Source organism: Hypomesus nipponensis, chromosome 6 (assembly GCF_054491055.1).
Source record: "Hypomesus nipponensis isolate SF chromosome 6, ASM5449105v1, whole genome shotgun sequence".
Classification (NCBI taxonomy): domain Eukaryota; kingdom Metazoa; phylum Chordata; class Actinopteri; order Osmeriformes; family Osmeridae; genus Hypomesus; species Hypomesus nipponensis.
The window spans coordinates 7032251-7055091 of record NC_140366.1 but is presented as its reverse complement, the minus strand read 5'-3'; the positions used below and the strand labels follow the sequence as shown (position 1 = coordinate 7055091).

Genomic DNA, 22841 nt, shown 5'->3' with positions numbered 1-22841 from the left:
GAACTGGTTTGAGTAAGAACTCAACCAGTACACACTGGTACCAACCAGAGCTGTTTGGGCCTGAGCCATCAGTAACCGTTTCACACTTTTACTGTATGGAGCAACATGCCAGTTACAGTGTGGAGTATCTGAAGTGGACCTGCGTGCTAAGCAGTTCATTTGCAACGCATTACAATCTCTATGCAGAATTTAAGATTGTCCCCTTATATCATATCGAACCAGTTCCCGAATGATAAATCTGAAATTAATCATTCGCTTTGAGCTTGATTTGATGATTTGAAGTCCTTACTGGAGGCATCCATTTAATGATATCACATTTTACAAGCTGGAAACAGGGAGCTCAGGGAGTTTGTCTCTGAAAACTCCTGACTGTGTCGCTTCAGTGTCTCCTTTTTCTCTCTCACTCTCTCCACTCATTCTCCCGAGATATTTTCTCACAATCCCATATGAACCACCTTCTCTTTCACATCCTTTCTTCCCATCCTGTCCGTCGTTGCGTTCCCTCCTCCTCTCTTCCTCTGCCCCTCTCTCCCTTTGCCTGTCATGTGTGCTCAGTCCAGTGCCAGCACAGTCAGCCCACAGTGCAAACAGCTCCTCCTTTACTACCGTACGTTGTGCACAGCCAGCACTATCAATCTTTGCCGCTGTTTAAACAGGCAACACAAATAGGGGGCTCCATGCTACACCGAGTTCAGCCCAGTTCCTCCACCTTACTTCCCCCAACGCAGTGCCTCTCTCCCAGGGTGTCTTCTAATATTTTTGTACCCCCCCCCCCCTCTCTCTCTTCCAGATGCAATATCTTAAGTTCAGAGGGTTGCGTTCAATGTAGATCGATTGACATACCATTTGTTTTACTCACTCACTCACTATGTTGGAGGACCATCTGTACAGGACATTTTAAAACAGATTTGTACTGAGATCATGTCCAGTGCTGGAAGTTAGCTACCATTTATTGAAATTAGATAATTGTATAAATCCACTGGGTAAGATTTTATCTGGCCACTTGTTGTAGTCTTATAAGTGAAAATGGAAATGGTTTTTACACTTACTGAGAGGATAGTAGAAGGACACAGATTATTTCACTAAATTCTAGGAACTTCAAAGAACCTATGTGGCTGCTGTTAGCATTAGCCTCCTTGCTAGTGTAAAGTACGCCTATGGTAGAACAAAGAACATTATCCTAAGCAACCCCAAAAACACATTCAGATTGTTTTGTTACACTAATGAAATGACCTTGATGGTCAATATTGAACTTGTTGAAATCTAAAGCAGCGTCTTAAAACAATATGTTAGTAGTCGGATAGTCTGATAACTTTCATTACTGTGTAACCAGGCAGGGTAATGGCCTATTTGTCCACTGCAAGGTGCCTGGAATGAGACAGTCTCTAAACATTTAATTTCATGGCGTGTCCCTTTACCCAAACATACATTGCTTTTACAATCTCCTACTGAGATTATAAGCCTTTGACTGGTCATTGTTTTGTCTGCATACCTAGTAGGTTTGGAGACGTGGATTAGGAGGGGGTGGTAATATCTGGAGAGCACCAGCATAAAGACAGAATGAGACCTGCCTTGAACAACACTGGACTTACACATCCTCAGACAGCATCTTTCTTCAAGAGAACACTTTAATTCTAGCCCATGGCCTGTCTGTTCGCAGTCAGGAGGATAAATAAGCGAATGTGTGTGACATGGGTTCTACATAACTTTACAAATGTACAGTTGACACATTTTAAGGAAAGCACCAGTCTCTCCTCTTGCTCTTCACTAGACTATTTACCTCACAGAAATGTTGAGAAGGGCTGAGAGCCCTGTACATACACAACTGCTTCCAATAAAAATATCTCCCTTTAGAACAATGTTTTTTTAATAATTTTTTTTATTGCCAAAACGAATGCAATCTATCCACAGGTATTTGTTTGAGCGCCACATAGGTAGCTGGTATTGGTAGAAAAGCTGATAAATCAAGGAAGTATTGGAGGATTGAGCGTTGAGAAAACTAACATGTGAAACAGGACAAATGAGAGGATGAAAGAATCCTTACTCCATTTGCCATGTGAACTGGACCAGGGCTAATATACAGCAACAAGATGAGCCATGAGACTCAGCTGTCTATTACATGCACACACACTTACAGCTCCACTGTGACTTTTTGCACAGCCAGCCTCCGTCAAGGCCCTGGTCCTCTACACCCACACAGGCAGCCTCCGTCAAGGCCCTGGTCCTCTACACCCACACAGGCAGCCTCCGTCAAGGCCCTGGTCCTCTACACCCACACAGGCAGCCTCCGTCAAGGCCTTGGTCCTCTACACCCACACAGGCAGCCTCCGTCAAGGCCCTGGTCCTCTACACCCACACAGGCAGCCTCCGTCAAGGCCCTGGTCCTCTACACCCACACAGGCAGCCTCCGTCAAGGCCCTGGTCCTCTACACCCACACAGGCAGCCTCCGTCAAGGCCCTGGTCCTCTACACCCACACAGGCAGCCTCCGTCAAGGCCCTGGTCCTCTACACCCACACAGCCAGCCTCCGTCAAGGCCCTGGTCCTCTACACCCACACAGGCAGCTCTACCATGGGGCTCTGGCTTGTGTTAGTCAACTCTGCGTGGGGACTCAGTATAACCCAGTGGTCTTCACACAGGGCCCACTGTCTTGTATGACGTTGTAGAATTTAGAGTTTTTCCTGCTTCAACACACCAGACTTAAATGAATGATCGTTATCAGGCTTCTGCAGAAGTTCTACAGATTTTCAAAATGTGAGAGACCACTAACATGAGGACAAAAACAATCCTAGATTTAACCGTTTTGCTCCTATAGTGTGTGGTGTTTTTCCTTGGGGTTCCCCCCACACATCAGGATTTCTGATTGGGGCGGGTCCGATGCTCTTCCGAGCAAGTTCGGTCACTCTTAACCCACCTCACACCAAGGGAAAATCTGATAAAATAATCTGTGTATAATCGAGACAGTACCTATGATTGTCGGTACATGGTTTAGGTAGGTTTGTCGGAAGGAGGGAAACGGCCCAAAATCAGCCCGATTATCTTGTGGTGTGTACCCAACATAAGACAACCTTGTTGTCAAACCAAGTTTGAGAGAAAGATTAACAATATGACATTTACATCAAATGAGGTTCCAGATTAAGGATAAGTATTACAACTTTCATGTAATTACATTAGGTGCTTCACTTGATCAGATATTTCACACCTTTCACTAACTCTCACATTCTGTACTGTTTTAAAGTGATGTGATTTCCTAATTACCCCATGTTTGGACAAAATGCAAATGTATCCTCATTTATATGGCAATATCGCACTCTAGTGGCATATTATGAAAGCAAACAGTGAAACAAATGCACAACTTCAGAAAAGAAAAGTTCCAAAGAGATTTAGCAAAAGTTTAGTTTCCTTAGGTCCAAGAAGTATTTGCATAGGACAGTATTGCTTTAACACAGTAACCCATGACATTTAAGTATAAGATTCAAGTATTTTTTTATTACATCTCTTTTGAAGAACCGACATACACCACCCAAAGTGCAGTTACAGTAAATCTTGGTGCATTGTAACTATAACAAACTAAATAAAACATTTATTTTACAGGTAGTAAAAAATATCTTACAAAATGCTACACCTTGAAAATGAGATGTAATAACAATTCACTTTGATAAATACCAATTAATATCATAATTTGATCAGTATTGTAAAATACTCCAAAGTTAAAGCTTTGTTGTCATAGTAAAAATCCTGTATTTTTGTATCTGTGGTGTTATTGTTAAAAATGTTAGGTAGATGCAGCACAAATGCTTACACAAACTACTGTTAATTAGAAAACTTTAAGGGAAAATTAAATGTAAAATCGTCCATATTGTCAATCAACAATGTAATAAACACTGAAGTAAAGTTGAAGTACAATATAGAAGCTCTATAAAATTATTTAGAAGTTGTTTTACATACTTCCTTATTGCACTATATATATTCCTCCCCAGATATTATCCAAAATACAATATTATTTTTGTAATATGCTGGTAATTTCCAACACATATTCTAAAGCTTTTCTTCATTTAGAACTGCAGGCATAGGTACGCTTCCATCATGATTTTCAGTCGGTTCCTGGTAACAAAAAGAATCAACAAAACCAAGTTAGTATGACTTTATGTAGCTATTGAATTCCTATAATCAATCTAGCGATAAGTAATTGTAACTTTGTCTAGTACTGATGAACAGCAAATCGCCAACCTACACATACAACATTTAATGTTAGTGGGTTGCTAAAGGTAGTAAACATTAAAGGTGGTAAACCTGTAGTCAACTATTTGCAGCACAGCATACACATAACACATGTTTAAGGGCATGGGATTAATGAAAAGAGCACACAGACACCCAACTGTACATGGCTGCTATTCTATTCTAGCCTTTTAGAGCCAACAGATCCGCCCCGACTGCTCATTTACTGCCCAATCAAGTGGTTTTCATTTAAGTTACGTGCAATCCAACCCACGTAAAAATGTCCTCAGAATGAGGGGCATTTTACAGAGCAGGCTCAATACATTAGCCCACAGATGTACACTTGCTGTAAAAACAATCCTTAACTAGTAACAATTCAACACGACAAACTGAGCCAGTCAGCAATCGCAACTTCTGTGGGAATCCTCTGTGAAATGTCCTTCTGTCTAACGCGTGAGAAGTGAAGAGCTCTAAGGTGCTGTGCCTGACTGATTGAGGATCTTTAACGTGTGTAAGATCACAGGAAAGGGAAAAGTGAGAGGTCAGGTAAGGGTGGACAGATGTGATAAAATCACAGGATAGGGTGTGGTGATTGTGGGTGCTTGGATATGCCCCTACCTTAGACCATCTGTTTGTAGAGCATAGAAGAAGAAAAAAGATTTGGGGGGGTGGAGGGGGGTGGGGGGGTGGGGGTAGTAGATGGGTGGGATTAATGATCAAGCCTGAGGAGGCGGTGCTGGGTTGATTAGAGCTGTGGCCCCGTAGTCCTGCCCCGCAATCTGTCCATCCGCCTGGAACGACAGCTAAGGGTCACAGAATGTCTGGAGTTGCAGTTTCAGTCCACTGGGTGGAGCAAGCACGTCTCTCCGCGTCTCTCCCATGAGTCCTGTCTGCAATACCAGCTTTAGCTTCCTATATTTTCTGTTTATGGGGTTACATACCAAGGTATATCCTAAAATTGACGTACGTAATTAACCGTGAAAGTCCAAACCCATAATTACCATAATAGTTTACGTGTTACTTTAGCAATTAGCTTGTTTAAGCATGGCTAGAATTGTCGTTTGTGTTGAGCTTTTACTTGCCAGCTCTTGAAAAGAAATCGGCCACACTGTGAAACATGGCTGTGACGGTGAACCTCATACTATACCAGAAACTTCAACTTTTGTATAGTACAAAGTCATTCAATTACTACCAGATTTACGTATTCTTTCTTCCCTTCCAATTTATTACGATGAAATATTAGCCAGGGACAAGCGTTCAATGCTGGAATTGACATTATTTCAAGGTCATGTTGATTGAAGAAAGATCAATGTAAAAATGTATGATTAAACTGCGTAATTTCAATCAATTTCATTAAAAGTAAAAGACTGTCTTATGCTCGTAATTTCAGATTAGTATCAATAGCAATGTGAATAATGAGTTTGGATAATAAGAGTGACACAAAACTTTTATAGCGTTAGCATTTTCAAGGTTCCATTGTTTTTCTGTCTTGCATGACCAATAATTTCCCCTTAACATCCTGACTTAAGTTTGGTTTGTTGAAAAAAAGTGATTAGTGATTTAGTCACATTACCAAGCATGTTGGTCATCAAGTTAGGCCAGTGCCTCATAAAACTACGCTTTAATACCACCTTCGGCATACTTTTCAAGATCTAGACAGATCCTCGAAAACATGATCACGTATCCGTGGGCATGTTATCAGCCCCTATCGTGACTACATGCAGTATATAAATAAAGTGGTGCTGTCGGTTACTACTGAACTGCACCACAACAACTCATAACCAGGAACAGACAAGCAGCTGGGAAGAACAAGACAGGCAGGGGAGAGACATGGCACGAGACAGGCTATTCTTGGAGTTACAAAATACATTTGAGTGACGTTGGAAGCATTGTGTACTCGCCCTGCACATTCCAAGTTCACAATGTCGTTGCTGAGAGTACGTCACTCAAACGAGTCTCTCTCGAAATGCCAAATAGTAGTCAGTCAAACAATTCAAACAAAAAGTCCTAACACTGAGTAATATGGTATCAATAACTATTTGTATGTCACCATGCATTAAAGCTTCTCACTTTATTCAAGCCCTTTAGCGTTGTGTTATGGATAGAACATTAGATTTGAAGCGGTACGGCCTCTTTAAAAGAAAGGATTCAGTGAGATGCTGATTATAGGTACCTGTAGGGTAACCTTTGCAGTGGTATAAATTCCACTACTGCGACCCCTTGAAATAGCTATTTCAGTTTCTCCAAATGAAATCTCTGATACCCCATGACCCATCCCAAATAGTTATACACTGATACATACCGCTGCTCTGGCCAGCTGGTTGGCTTTCTGTCTCCTAAGGTCAGACTTGATAAAACCTAAAGTAAATAGAGGAATACAGTGAATAGCTAGGTAAGGGTAATTTTCAATTTCTTGAAAATATAACACAAATAACAGCTTGCGCCTATTACTGTGTTGTGTAGCATTTGAGAAATGTGTAGTATGTAGCATGAGGTATATTTGCATCAGGACACACTTTAAAGTTCAAACGACTATGCACCTATGCACTGTAAGGAATTTCTCAGGCATTAGCAAGGTATGTTTGAAGGGCATCCACTAGGGGGCAGCCCTGTGACGTGGTTTTCAGTTAGGCCCCAAAGTTCACAACATGACATTTGAAAAAGATAGGGCACACGACACATGCACATGGATTTGTGTGTATACTGCATGCATAAGAGAGTGCAGTACAATGGATACGATTGTGTTACTTGTTGTGTATGTTGGTTTTTACACCAAATACTACAAAATAATAAAATCATTGTATCTTAAAAAAATAATGATATATTTATTCTTTTCAATAATGCTCAATGTAATGATGATGATCAACGTACTAAACTCATTACCTTCCTTTACAAATTAGGAGACAATGTGTGCAGTGAGAGACTATATTTAATGATGTGCTCCATATATATTCATAACTTGAGCTATAACCTTTAGTTTAGAAGAATTTGTTCTTTGCAAAAGAAAATATTATGACAAAAAGGTACAGTGCAAATACTGTAAAACTGGGGTGTTTTCTACCCGTCATGGTGTGAACCCTGACCACCTTCTGTTTTATGGATGGCATGGAAAAACACAGTATGTAACACACACACACACGCACACACACACACACACACACACGGACACACACACACACACGCACACACACACACACACACACACACGCACACACACACACACACTATAACTTCGATACACACACACAACACTGTTCTCGTATTTGAGTAATAACGCTTAACCTTGAAGTAGTTAAACTGGAAAAAGTTACACAGTAACCATTACAAACGCTTTCTCTGAACCAAAGAACTTGCTCACTGTAGAACCACTGGATGTGCACCTCTGGGAACACGCCACCTCATGAATATGTGTCTTCACATGTGGCGAGAGGAAAAAAGGAAATGTCTACCTGTCATTATAGTTCCAATGAGGAGAAAGACGCAGAGGAAAATGTTGCCTGCCAACGTGCCATATGCATCGATGATCTTCCCCTGGCAGATGGTAAAGATGATCCCAAACACCTGCGGTAGACGTATGGATGTACAGGCATTTAGACTCAAAAGCACGTGCGCGTGACATTTACACTTACATGCACACTGAGGCATAAAATGTATGTCAAATGCATGCACAGACATCATTCAGTTTTAACTGTGTGTGGGTAACACATTTACAGTGTTCAGTCATTTATATGCAAGCAGATCAGATGTGTTTGCATGAGACTGTAGTCCTTTTGATTCTGATATACACAGTAGGTGAGTCAAACGAAGTGTCAAAACGTATGAGCATTAATAGGTGTACAAAGTATGCATGTGTGAGCGATTCGACAGTAGTTATTTGACTTGTGAACACATTCGATACATGTTGGGACCTGCGTGTGTTCACCTGCGCTGAGCAATTGAGAAGACCTGACGAGGTCCCCTCTGACTCTGGGTAGGTGAGCTCCACAGCAAACTCAAACCCCAGGGGCAGGTAACCTGTCATGAAGAACCTAGACGGAGAGAGAAACCACATCAATACATCAGTCAGCAAATCATTTGAGAGTCCGTTTACGAAACGGTTATGATAATACTGCAAATCGGGCCCAGTGGCCCTGATGGCTTCTCCTCATAGGGCGTGATGAAACATTTCATATCAAGAATGGAAATGTTTGTTGCTAGGTGTCAGGTGGCTGAGCGGTTAGGGAATCGGGCTAGTAATCTGAAGGTTGCTTGTTCGATTCCCGGCCGTGACGTTGTGTCCTTGGGCAAGGCACTTCACCCTACTTGCCTCGGGGGAATGTCCCTGTACTTACTGTAAGTCGCTCTGGATAAGCACTCCTGCTAAATGACTAAATGTAGGTAGAGAGAGAGGACCAAAACACGGGCCAAATTATCCTGTGAGGCATTCCAGAAAGCAGGTTATGTGATATACCCGGGTAAGTTAACTCCCCAGCTGACACCCAGCGTTGTAGCAACATTGCCAGTAGGTTTCTGCAACATTGTGAATCAGCTGGTATGTCTTACTGTATGTCACATAACCTGCTTTCTGGAATGCCCCCCTGAATTAACATTTATGACATCAGAATGTTGTGCTGTTGACATTGATGTTTACATTTTTGCTTACAAAGGGCACTATACCTTACTGGTGATGATTGTACTTTGAATTTAACAATAAATGAATCCCTGCACATTGAGCTGACAAACCTGTCAACAACCATGTTGGTAGTCATGTTGTCATCTAACACTGTGGCCAAGTACTTAAAATCAAAAAAGATAATCGAGCAGTTGAAAGTAAAATTGAGAAGTTAAATGTGTGAAAAAGGTCCTTACCTACAAAGTATACTTATCTACAGTTAAATGACTCAACATACCATCTATAAGTGGGTTCTAGGCACAGATTAGGGTTATTTTGGCAAACTAGTAAGACTACAAGGTCAGTCTGTATAAAAGTCAGCTCTCACAGACAGTAGACAAGCATGTATCAGAACAGAAAACAAACCAAAGGTGACCAGTAGACCACTTCAGTAAATCATTGCCGCAGATGTTTGGAGTCTTTAAATTATAGTTTCCAAGCATTAGCGTTTCTGGCACACTGACTATAATGACTACAGTCATTATAATCAGACTACAGACTACAGTCCACAGTTATTCACCAATTATTTTCCATAGCAAAAGAAACTGTATTCAAAGAAACACAGCAACGCACAAATACAGTGAAGTGCGTGGGCTACCGTTATAACATGCTAACAACATTTATCTAGATCCTTCTACCCTGACGCTAGTTCCTGTTTCAGCTTCCTATTTCACTGTTGTGTGTCTGTTACTACCGTTGACGTATGTAAAAAGGAGGGCAAATCTCGTTCCAAAGTGTAAAGCCTTTGAACAGCACCACCGGCCGCTTGTTCTATTGTACAGTGTCATGTAGAGTGTGGTATTACCCGAGAGCTCCAGCAGTGATGAAGACCACCCACAAGTGGCCTAGACTGAGAGTGAAGGCATAGACCACCATCCCCACCAGTGACATGAGGTACACAGCCAGTGTGGTCTGTCTAGGAAACACAGATGCAAAAACATGGATACAAAAAACGTAGTAGAAAAGAAACACTTAGTAGAATCAAACTTTCAGAGAAGCCGCTAAGTTTTAAAGTCTTTTTTTCCCTACGAAAAGTGATTTCCCTCGAACCAACCACTTCCACAATAGGATAAATGCCAGTCTGTTTTCAAAGTCAACGCATGTTGACCGCTCAGATGTCCTTAATGTTGACTGGCAGAGCTGACAGGAAGACACTCACATTCCATCGTGTACTCTGGGAGCACGTGACACATTTCTGACATTTCTCAAAACACTTTTAGGAACAGTCACGAGGAACAACAGGCACAATTCAGGGGGGTTTGCTGTTCCCCAGGAAGGATCTCTGTGAGCACATGGCCGGTGACCCCGCCACACTGCGGCTCAGAGATCAGTGAGTTCGCCGGGGCGCTATCCCCAAAGCTGCAGCTGGGTCAACAAAGCTGCAACATCACACAAGACGCAGGAGACACAACAGCGTTCAGATACTAATACAGGAGGGGGCGGGAGGAATGGAAACAAGACAACGGGGAAGGAGGTTTAGGGTTCTCTTACTTGTAGGGTTAGGGTTCTCTTACTTGTAGGGTTAGGGTTCTCTTACTTGTAGGGTTAGGGTTCTCCTACTAGTATGGTTGGGGTTAGGGTTCTCTTACTTGTAGGGTTAGGGTTCTCCTACTTGTATGGTTAGGGTTAGGGTTCTCTTACTTGTAGGTCTTGGTTCTGTCGAGCCAGATGCCGCAGATCAGGGAGCCGACCATGCCTGCGATGACGATCGTCAGGCCTATTCTCCCAGCGTTCACCTCTTCTCCCTGCGAGTCAGGAGGGAGGAGGGTGAGGGGGTCGGTAGAGTGTGGCACATAGCCATAAGCCTTTCTGCATTCTAATCTGATTCCAACTATGGGCATAAAACTTTATTGAGGGTTGTGCTGAGGTTTGCCTGATTCAAGTAATGTTGGCCTTGGAGTCACCAAGGTGGTGAGTCAGGGCTTTTATCTATATTTATAAGTCCATTCATCAGCTGTTTGCGCAATTAATTTTGCACTATGCTGCCCGATTTCATATCTTGTAACTTTGTAACATTTTGTATTTTAATGATATCTATTTTATATCTACATTGTTAAGGTCTTTAGTATATTGTTAAGCTGTTTATAATATGTTCAGCTCTTTAGTTTTAGTATTAGACTTTTTAAATTGTATTTATACATTCTGCTTGAAAAAGAAAAATGTAATCGAGATCCGTATTTTTTTTTTGTATGCACCTTCCTGCCACAGTATATTCTGTGTTTGTCTGAACTTACATGGCAATAAAAAAACAATTCTGATTCTTGCCCTCTCTCACGGTACACCACCCCAGCCCTACCCCCACCCCCCCGACAACACTCGACTTTGGAATGTTTGGAAACAGGTGGAAGCGGCAGTGCTCAGGTCGCAGGTCGACTCAGCCAGGACTTACAGGGTAGTGTTCAATGATCATGCGGTTGAGCAGAGTGCCCACAGCGTAGAAGCAACCCACATTCAGTCCTGTGAGAGAGACACAGTTAGAGAGTGAGATGTACCACCCAACTCAATTCAGTGTTGCCAACGGCCCCCAGTCAGGAACTGCTGTTGTCTGTGGTTAAGGTATGGCTGGGGGCAGATCCTGGGAGCAAGAATCAGGCACAAAGAGCATTAAGTTCATCAGAAAAATCGAAGTGCCATTTATAAGACGCACGCATACAGCAAAGCAGTTGGGACATGAAGGCCCAAACAGTAGCCCGACAGGCTAATTAAGGGGATATAAAAAGAAGATTTAAGTTGAATGAAGTGAAAGTCAATTCATTTTCACCTATAGGTCACTCGTGTTATCTAATCTCTAGGGGTTGCCATTGGTTGTATCCTTTCCTGTTAATCATTTGCAAAGACATAGCAAACTCTGAACCTCATAGGCAAACAAATCTGTACGTGTAAAAGTACAAATAATTACAAAATAAAAGCATTAACCATTCCATGATTATGTTGAAGCACCTTTACCTAAATTCATGACATTGTGGGATAAGACGTTTTATAGGTATAACTCAGTGGTAGAGCAGTTTACTGCTTATGAGTTGCTTACATTGACATAGCAAACTCAGATAATGAGCTGATACTGTAGGTCAAACAAGCACCTACAATGTTGGGTTAGGAAATGACAAAGTGTACACAGCGCACACATCCTCTACTGTTTCTTTCCATGATGTTCTTGGTGCCTGATTCTTATCAATGTTCCTAACTTATGAGTTCACTTGTGCAGCAATAAATCAGCTCGTCTATGAAGAACACCTCACCACTGATGGTGGCGGTTCCTGAAAATTCTGGACCAGTTCCGTAATTAAACATACAAGCCTTCATTTCCCTGAGCAAGTATCGTCATAACATACAACCAAACTGTCACACATAAGTAGAAATATTCTTAAAGGATAACTTCTGCTTCTTGTTTTGATGACGATTATTGACGAGTAAGAATGACGGTGGTGGTGGTGGTGTTGATTATGATGGTGCTGGTAGACAAACCATAGCTGATGATGAGGAGGATGAAGGGCTTGTTGCGGAGCAGCCGGAGGATGGAGGCAGTGTAGGAGTACTGGTCTGGGGGGATGCTCCGAGCCGTGGCCTGGGCCTGGGTAGGTGGAAGTTCAGGGCGCTCCTGGAACACTGGAATATAACAACATGACAAAAGACCTTGACATCATGTCTTCAAATGGTGGAATGAGGAACCAGAACTGACTTCATACTCATACTGCGGTATGACTGCAGAGTAAGTTGACACACACATTAAGCACTTCTTATGATAGAAAATGAACACGTTCCCATAAGTGTTGTACAAGTTAAGCCTTTAGTATTTTGGCCAAGTTCCAGGACCCCTGGGTCTGTGGGTTCCTGCATAGCTCTTACAGGACAAGACAGCAGATGTGTATATTTATGGTTCTTCACATCAAACTAATCTCCCCTGGGGAGGCTGACTAGCAAACATGTGATCTGACAAGTAAACTGTCCTCAGGACAAGCAAGGCCCTTATGAAACCCAATCCATTCCCCTCATCACTTCGGTAATTTTGAAGAACTGTAGTGAGTGATTTATATGATTTGAAACTATGTAATGTGAAGGGGCCAAGGCCGGCATAGACTTTAAAGCAGAGTTTCTCAGCTGGTCTAACCTCACAGCCCACACTTCTCCTCGGCCATTAGGTCATTAGAGCCAAAGAACACATCCGCGACCCATTCTTCACCAGCTCGAGATCCACTTTTGGGTCGCAACAAACCGGTTGAGAAACACTGCTTTAAAGACTAACCAAGTGAAAGCTTGGATACATGCTGAATCCTCTTCTGCGAACAAACGTTCCCTCAGACAACTGTCTTAAGGCTGCTTAAGGCTCTGCTATCAACCGCTTTGGTGGAAGCAACCAACCACATTCGTATTGACAGTTCCATCTGAGTCAGCGGCAGAACTTTGTCAGCCCTAACTGAGAACAGTTCCAAGTTCCAGGGCATGAGTCAGAACCCCAGATGGCCCAGTAGGACACCAGACATCGCATGAGGCATCAGACAGACTTCGCTGACCAGTTGGTATCATTAGGTCACTCAGTAGAGCAAACAAGTACAACATAAGGGCAGAAATTGCCAAGTAGCCAAGTAAAAAAACAACAACTTTTGAAAAATTTCTCATTGAATAAAACGTAAAATATCTGAATAAATTCTAACCCTATCCACCTTATCCACCTCAGTCAGAGAAATGCATTTGAATCATCCACGATTGCAGTCAGAATACAGATATGTGCACTAACAACATACTACAAGTGAGTGCGAGTGACTGGCACTTTGCATTGTACTACAACTGAAAGCTCACGAACACAACTGTTCTTTTGTCTTTCAGAATGCAACTTCACCCCCCCAACAGAACAACGGGAGTTTGTATCCATTCTCTTCCTTCCTGCTCGTGACCTGGCTCAGTGCCTTCTGTGTGGGCGTGTCTTACAGTTAACCATGGAGCGATGCAGGCTCTATGTTTTTTTTTATTTGCATACCCACAAGTTTCTTAGCCTATCTACCTCCTGGGACACTCCTACGGAGGTTGTTATGTTAGAGAGGCACGGAGCGTACAGTGTAAACACAAGCCAAGATAAGCAGCAAGGAGAAAGGCGAGTGTGTTCGAAAAAGAGCACGTAGAAAGGATTCTATACCCGGATTCTATACGCCAACCCATTTCCTGTTTGTCATGTGTAATCTGATTCTATACATGATATTCAGGTCTGATGAATACACCAGTTAGGTTAGGCTCTCGGCCGATTTATACTTCTGCGTCTCCATTAACGGACAGACGCACGCACGGAGTCGGACGGATTGGTTGAATTTATACTACTCCGACGGCTCTGCGTGCTGAAAGCAATTCACCGCCAGAACAGTAGACGGCGCTGCACTGCAATGCTCGCTAGGTTTTCGAAAAGTCGGAGCAAATTTACAAATGAGCCGCTTCATCGATAAAATAAGCACATTCTTAGCAACTACACTGCCCATTTCTCGTCACATTTTAATTCAGATGCTGATTTACATGTACTGTTAAGCTGAAATATGAATTGTAAAAACTTACAACAATGGCGGTCAAAGGATTCTGTTCTCTTGTTGGTCACGGCAACCCCGCCCCCACCCGACGCAAGCGGTTCTTAATACGGACCAATCACAGCCAAGGGGTATTGCTAAAAAGACGGACGGACAGACGGATAGTCAGGAAAATCAGGAGGTGCATGTAGAGCTCTGCGAGGGGTTCGGAGAGGACACGGAGAGGGAGTTCCTTGACGGAGAGGGCGTTCCCTGTGTGCGTAAAAACGCACAAGTATAAATCGGGCTTAAAAGGCTAAATGTTTACTCCTCTGTTCCTCTGTTTTGTATTAGGGAAGAGGTAGTAAAATGGCTTGGGACTGCTAGGGAGCAGGTTTATTTTATGTAAACATGATTAGATAGAGGCTTTACAAGCAGAGGTGATACAGGACGTCTGTCACAGTCATGTCTTGTCTGTTTTTACTACAGGAACCTGTTGCAGAAGGTGCAAGAATAATTAGCAGAATTTAACATGAAACCAAATTAAAAGCTAAGTGCGAGATGCTGGCCTATACTTTTTGAGTGGAACGCCAATTGTTTTTTTTTGTGAAGGTGTCACTTACATCATAAATTTGTTGAAACCACATCATATGACATTACAGATGATAAATGTAAATATGAAAGTAAAAAAAAAAAAAAAAACATTTTGCCAGGCCTCTTTCTTGGATTTTGCAGACTTTGAGGTGTTCCCTGGAGTTGTGATTAAATCTTCAAATTCAGAGTAACCTTCAAGCAAGCTGTTGTTCTGTTGGCTCTGTTGCGGAAAAAACGGGGGGCTCTTTTTGGCCATGGTGAGCAGCCATAGACTTATGTGAGCAGAAAATGGCAGCGTTACTGATCAAGTTTTCTACTATCGATACATACCTCCTTTTAGACCAACGCATAACTCAATCCAGCTATACTAATTAGTATATTACAACATGGGTGTTTGAAGAACCGAATTAGCCAGATCATGATTAGCAAGATGATGTCATCTTGGATGTGTCCTTTGAACTCGGATGTAATAAGCGACGTATGGAGAACGGGCCCCAGGTCTGCTCTCTATGTTACATTTTCAATGTTGCCCATTGACAGGAGGCTAAAGCACTCTCAAATACATCATCACCTGGGACTCACTGTAAACAGCGAACAAATGCGCAAAGCACACAAGTCAAAGCACTGAGAGACTTGAGAGAGGTAAGTAGGAAAGAGGAAACACAGGTATGAAGCAATGTAAACTAAGCTCAAGGTCATACGCTGACATAGCTTAAACTCCAACTTTCACTTCTACTCTCCCATTTTGCAATGTCAGAGTACTTGAGTACTTAACCTCACTTAACCCCCCCATAACTAGAGTACTTACCACACCTAACCCCCAAAACTAGAGTACTTACACACCTAACCAGGGGCGTAGCCAGAGTAATATTTTTGGGTAGGCCTAGGAAAATATGGATAGGCATCTTTTCAGGTTTTTTTCTTATTAACTTTGCGATGTGCACTCGGTGCATAATTTTTCGGAGATATTTTGGTTTTTGGGTATCCCGTGGCTTTGCCCCTGCACCTAACCCCCATAACTACAGTACTTACAAACCTAACCCCCCCCAAAATGTGGGTACTTTGCTAGCCTCCCATAACGGCCAGCACTGAGCACACCAAACTCACTGTAACAACAGTACCTACCACACCTACTATGACTAGAGTACTTACCACAGCTAACCTCCAGTAACTAAGAGTACTTACCAGTAACAACGAGAATGAAGAGTAGCGTGGCCACACCGGCTGTTATGTAGAACATGATCCTGATGTGATAAGAAAGCTGCTCCATGTCTTCAACATTGGGTACAAGAATAGGTGGCACAAGGAACCCAATGGCAATACCCAGCTGTGAGAGTAGAAACAAAGAGGGAGCATCTGAAGTTAATACACATTACAGCAATGTGGCCCAAACTATATGCCACTCACTGCTGACAGAAAAATAGATGATGGAGGGAGGGGGGGGTGTTGTAGAGCAGGGGTCCGCAAACTACAGACCGCCAGCCGATTATGGCCTGCCCACACATTTGGACCGGCCCTCTGAACTATGCCAGACTTTTTATTTTTATAAAAAAAAAAAAAAAAAAAAAACTTTCACACTGATTAATATGCATAAGTAAGTAAATGTTTTGATTTCAATAGCAATGAATATGAAAAAAACGTCATTACGGTGGTAATAATGCTCTTTTAATGGGCTATATATCCCTTGATATGTACGGTGTATAACAAAATAATAAATCATCTAGCGTAATTAATACATTTAAAATCATAATAAAATATCCACAATAATACTGGTAGTCACTCTGGGCCATGTAATCTTCTGTTACAGACCGACCCGGCCCCACATTAAAAAAAATTATCTGTCCCTCGCAGAAAAAAGATTGGGGACCCCTGTTGTAGAGGGTGGAGCAGGGCAAATGGGAATATTGAGTCATGTCTATTGGTGGTTTTCGACTTTGTATGTCCAATGTTGTTCAAAGGGTGTTTCTAAAACGTAACCCAAAAAACTTGGAAACTTTTAGCCTGCTCGAAATTTTATATCAAGTAGGAAAAAGTTGAGCAAAATGAAGATAATTGTGTATTGTAATGTATAGTACTGTAGCATCAGAACAGCATATTATGCACAGCCAAGGGCGTAACTATGGTTTAGACATTGGGGGGGTCCAAATGAATACCCTGTCCCATAATTTTTTTGTTAGTAAGTGCATTGCCTACAATTCTATATTTATATATGAAAATTCACACATTTAGAACATAGTTCGAGGACTACATTCACATCTAAAGGAATAGTGTAATTCCTCTGAGACAGTGCCTACATTGTGACCACATTTTATCAGAAAAACAGCGACTAATACTTTTTTGAGGCTACTTGTTTTATCTGCTTACATATTTAACTCGGTATGAAGTTACTTACTGAAAGAAACAGAGTATACTTGGCTGCTGGTGCAGTTTTCTCCGCTTTTTAGGTAACCTCAAATCCTCCATTACTCTACCTCCTCTACAACAAGTTAACTAACATTACTTTCTTTGCTCTCAACTGACTGACGAAAAAGTGTTAGGTAACCATGACAACGCAGAACAACGCAAGGTGGATTCAAACGAAATCACACAAGTGACCCCCCAAAAGAATGGGTGGTCACGCCCTTGTGCACAGCTCACACAGAAGGCCTCTATTTCCTATGTGACCTAACTTGGTTTCTATGGGGTATGAAACATAACCTAAGCCCAAGACACATCTTCTCAATTCTCAGCAGTGAGATTTGAATAAATAAAACTCTTTATAGGAACGAGCGAAGACCTTCCATCTGAGTCAGAGGCAGAACATGGCTTGCTAATTGCGCAACTTCATCGTGTTGGGTATTTGACAAGTGTGCTACAAATCTGTTGTTTAGGTGTAACACCATGTCACCATGCTCTGCTTCATCCACACAGCCAACATTACTACAGACTACGACTATTGAGAATAATTCAAGTCAATCAAGACATCAGAACACAATTCAAGCTGACCTATGCCAAGGAAAGGGGTCAAACGTTAACAGTCAACCAACCTGGTTCCCCGATACTCCAATAGAGCAGGCTGTGGACACCTCTCCCTGGCCAAACCACACAGAGGCCAGATGAGAAGGAATGCCGAGGACAAACACAGTGGCGACAGAGCACACAAACTGGCCAAAGAAGGTGACGACGAAGAGCTCTCGGCCGACGCTGCCGATCTTGATCCACGCGCCGATGCAGTTGAAGGCGGCGCCGACCAGAACCACCTCGCGCACGCCCCGCGTGTCCAGGAGCCACAGGACGGGCACAATGAGCGGAATGTAGCTGAGGAAGTATATCATGGAGAGCCAATCGATGGCCAGCATGTCGATGTCATAGAAGCGCATGAAGATGTTGCTGATGATGCCGTACTGCAGCCACATGAAGGCGTTGCTGGCTGACAAACCGCTGAAGAGAAACAGCATGACCCAGCGTCGCCGGTAGATCTTGGTCTCCATCTTGGGCACCAGTTTGGCTTTGTCTCCACATGACATCTCCGGGCTCTTCCAAGAGACTATCGGGACGGCTTTGCCCAGCGGTCCCGGAGTCCACTGGATGGAGTCCAGACCTGGAAGGAGACTCTTTCCTGTCTTGGATTGTGGACACATGCCTCTTGATACCGAGTCTGTCCCAGAGATGTTGACCTCTACACTTTTGTCCAACATACTGCTTTAGGCTTTACTTAGCAGATCGGAAGTTACACTCAGAAGCAGATGGAAACCCCTTTGCCCACTCCCTCCGACAGTCCTTATTCCACACTTCTCCAACCAGGTGACGGTCTGCAGGCCGCCGTTCTAAATTCAAACTTCGTTAAGTTGAACACTGTTGTGTATGTCCGAAGAATAATGAAGCCAGATTCCCACTGTAGCTGAAGCAGCTATGCAGTTTCCGTTGCGTGTGTGTGTGAGGGGGACGTTCGGGAAGTACTCTCTGCCCTCTGAAGTTTTTTACAGCTAGCTGCTTTGCACTAGCTCTGAGGTTTAGCCATCGGCTCCACCTTTTATCCCCTCCAGCCTTGTCATGTGATGCTGCATCTTTCTGAGGCCTTATGACATTGTCAATAGGTTACATCTCTTCATGCAGTTTATTACTGAAAACAGAAAATGCACGTGTATCTAATGTGCCTCAACATGACAGGTTTTGAGAAAAACAATGTGGGTATGAGTCATTTAAAGTTAATGGTTGATGTTTCTTAGTATTGTGCTCATTGTTCAGCCATTGACAGATTATAAGTGCCTCCATATGTTATTATGTCACAAATAAAAATACAACAAATTAGCTTTTTCCACCAATACCTTTTTCCACCATTACCTTTCAACATGAATGATTCCTTATTTGGATTTCCCCACTATATTCTTCATCCATCTGCCCCTGTCCCTGCTGATGAGAGATATCCCCACTGAATGTGATACCACCACTATTCTTCACATTGTAGCATTGTAGCATTCAGCAAATGCAATGTTTGGCATGTCAGGCAAAATATTGTTTGAAAACAATATGGAAATTCTTAATTAATTAGGAATTAACATAACATAAACTGCAAAAGGTTGTTCTGTCTGAACCTAAACAGGTTTCTGATTTAAACCTGCATCTTCAAAACATAAGCTTAACATTACAGCAATTGAAATCAAGTCATTCTCTCCAGTTTTTTCTTAGAATGTCTAACACTAGGTTTCAAAGGATAATGGGACAAACGTAACTGTTCAACAACTCAGTTAGCTGATATCCTGTTTCAAAGCATTCAAGCACTCAAAGCATCCAAAGCCTGAATACTTCCCTGTTTCTAAGACAGCACAATCAGCCATTACAGTCATGTCAACAGGAGATCTCAAGCCTTGAAGAAACATTTGATAAACTGCCAGTATTATTGTGGAGATGTTATTATGATTTTAAATGTATTTATTATGCTACATTAGTTCATTATTTTGTTATGCACCGTACATCCGTACATATGAAGGGATATATAGCCTATTGAAAGAGCATTATTAATATAGTAATGACTTTTTTCATATTCATTGCTATTGAAATCAAAACATGTACTTACTTATGCATATTAATCAGTGTTAAGTTTTTTTTAAAGTTTCTGGCATTCTTCAGAGGTCCAGTCCAAATGTGTTACGGCGGCGGGCCGTAGTTTGGGGCTGTGGGCCATAGTTTGGGGACCCCTGCTCTAAGGTATTCGGTGGCTACTGTACATGTTTTTTTTTAACATATTTTCCTTTTTAAAGGTTTAGCTGTAAGGAAGTAGGGCGAAGCAGTCCTGTCCCAATGCTAATCAAATGCTTCCTTTGGAGACAGAAAAAACGGTTGGAATTGTATCACTACGCTGTCTTCTGGTCTTTCCTCTTTATATTCACCTCTCATTTAGCAAAGAGATGTCAGGAGTTCATTGGACACTCGAAAAAGAAAGAAGAAGAAAAAACTATTCCCCATGTTATGTTAAAAAACCAAACATGTTGTCTACTCTAATTGAAATGAAAAACGTATGTATGACACAACCTGTCTATTGTATTAAACACAAGGGGGATAGGATTTCTATTTCCTGTCCGAAGTGGGACACAAAACACAATTTTTTTATCATTACTTCAGCGTCTAATGGAGTAATTATAACGTCTGTTTGGAGTAGTTATCTATGGCTGTAATGTCACAATTATAGGCTTATATTGGTTTAATACTATACAATGTCTAACTGTTAAGCTAAATAGTGAACCTTACTCAACAGTATACCATAGTTGCCTGTCCTGCTTCTCTTTTCCCAACAATGGTTGAGGGGCAGTTCTATGGGCGTATGTGAAGCCCTCTGTGACATGCTTGCGTGTAAAAAGGGCTATACAAATAAATTTGATTTGATTTGATTTGAATGAAAGCTTCATGTTGTCCCATCATTGGCCCTATACACTGATTAGTCTACTGAATAAGAAAAAACATCTAAGAGAGGCAGGTCAACTGAGTGTAACTGACTAAGTGCTCACAAGTGCAGTTACTGGTCGATATAGCCTATTTTAGTTTATTTGAAATACATACATTTTAAACATCGATTGTTTATTACAAGAGCAGAGCGTAGTTTCATCTGGGTCATTACCACGGTGACCGACAGGTGCAAACGCCCTGCAACTCAAGAAAACACATGCAAATAGACAAAACACAAGCAAATTAACACTTCTGTTGTGAAAACTGGATGCATTGTTTTTTGTTGCATTTGTTTATAGGGGTTTGTGGGCATTTGCATCGCGTTTGTGTGTTTGGTTGTATTGTATTTGCCGCGCGTTTGCTGAATGCTGCCCATGTGTCGTCAAATTAATGAAGATATTTTCTTAATTTTGTTGTGTTTTGTCTATTTGCATGTGTTTTCCTAGGGTGCAGGCCGTTTGCACCTGTCGGCCACCGCACATTTCAGATCATAGACACAATTTGAAGAAGATGGAGATATATGTTGCATTAAATAGCCTACTCAAGTTTGATATGGTCTAAACGTTTTAAACACCCATCTGTGCATGTTCTACGTTAAACGTCCAGTCAATGTGCACGTGCTGGTTACATTTCATAGCAATGACGTGTCAACCTTTATTGTCGAGGCTGACGATCACGTCCTCAACACTTGTGCGTAATTGCGCAACTCGCCAAATGGAAACATGGGGATGTCAGTATAGCATTCAGTTAAAAGGGATGTTTAACGAATTCTACTACTGAATAAGTGATCAAGTTAATGTTATCAATATTTAACTTGAAAATTGACACATACCTGATTTCCAAAGACTCCAATGGAGCATGCAGTTGACACCTCCTCTGACCCAAACCACACCGATGCGATCCTCGATGGCATCCCGAGGATAAATACCTGCGCCAAGGAGCAGCAAAACTGACCAAGCATGGTAACTGGGAACAGGTCCGGTCTGACGCTGGCTACCTTGACCCATGTCCCGGCGCAATTCAAAGCCGTCGCAACCAGCGCAATGACCCGAAGTCCCTTTTTATCCAACAACCACGTCACGGGAAATATGAATGGAATGTAAGTTAACATATAGATCATAGACATCCAGTCTATAGTGAAAGTGTTGACATTGTAGAACCGCATGAAGATATTGTTGATTATTCCGTACTGTATCCATTGGAAAGAGTTGCACAAAGAATATGAACTAAACAAGCACACAATAAACCATCGCCGCTTATATAGACGAGTGGGTTGAGACGGTTCGTTGACATTCACGCTTATCCCTTGTTCTGTGTGTACGGTGGGGTCGAGGCAGTTCATCATTCTCAGTTTTTCCACGTCCGTAATAGTTTGACTGTCTTTAATTTCACCATCGATGTTGTTTTTTTCGCCCATGTTAAACTGCAACAAACAACAAGCATTGACAATCGACTCGCCAGTTGCCTGTGACTGGTTCTTCAAAGTGAATTCTAGCAACTGTAGCTACTCCTCTTGAAAGTTCACGAATCAGAAACCAACAATCGATATCAGCAAAACACGCTGTTCTAATATTTTTTACTGAAGTGTACGACGCTTGGTTGTCTAATTAGTCTGAAAATGTGCCCGAAAAAAATGTTTGTGTTCTTCGTCAACTAATTTACGAAGATTTTTAGTTTCCCGTCTTGAAACAACTTTTAGTCAACTATAGACAAACAACATTTGAATAAAATCTGAGCGATTTTCCCCACGAAGGCCCCTTCCCACACGCTATCTAGTTTTGCTCTGTTTACTTCTTCACCGCATGGTCACCCCAAAAAAGTATACAGTTTATACGGTCTGCATGGTCTTAGTGGTGCAAAATTACAGCAATGCACGTCATCACGCGAAGACAACCGCCCCACTGGCACGCGGCTTTCGAGGGCGGAGTTGAACCCAGTTGAGTAACTGTAAAAACAAGGATGAAACTATA

General features: G+C 42.1%; 1 protein-coding gene across 4 annotated transcripts; it reads right to left on the bottom strand.

Moving 5' to 3' along the window:
- Positions 1-3469: 3469 nt before the first annotated feature.
- flvcr2b (FLVCR choline and putative heme transporter 2b) lies at positions 3470-22716 on the bottom strand. Of its 4 annotated transcripts, none has more exons than XM_084700397.1 (10): positions 17976-19131; positions 16135-16276; positions 12335-12475; positions 11259-11326; positions 10511-10614; positions 9675-9785; positions 8141-8246; positions 7668-7779; positions 6521-6576; positions 3470-4104 (listed from the first exon to the last, which is right to left on the bottom strand). In XM_084700397.1, the coding sequence occupies exons 1-10, from the start codon at positions 18624-18626 to the stop codon at positions 4039-4041; spliced, it is 1557 nt and encodes a 518-aa protein (XP_084556523.1). In that variant the 5' UTR covers positions 18627-19131; the 3' UTR covers positions 3470-4038. The 4 variants fall into 4 exon arrangements, with proteins under 4 accessions (XP_084556523.1, XP_084556525.1, XP_084556522.1 ...); XM_084700399.1 differs by lacking the exons at positions 3470-4104; positions 17976-19131 and adding exons at positions 4889-5009; positions 21704-22716; XM_084700396.1 differs by lacking the exon at positions 3470-4104 and adding an exon at positions 4889-5009 and having other exon boundaries at positions 17976-19133.
- Positions 22717-22841: the final 125 nt, after the last annotated feature.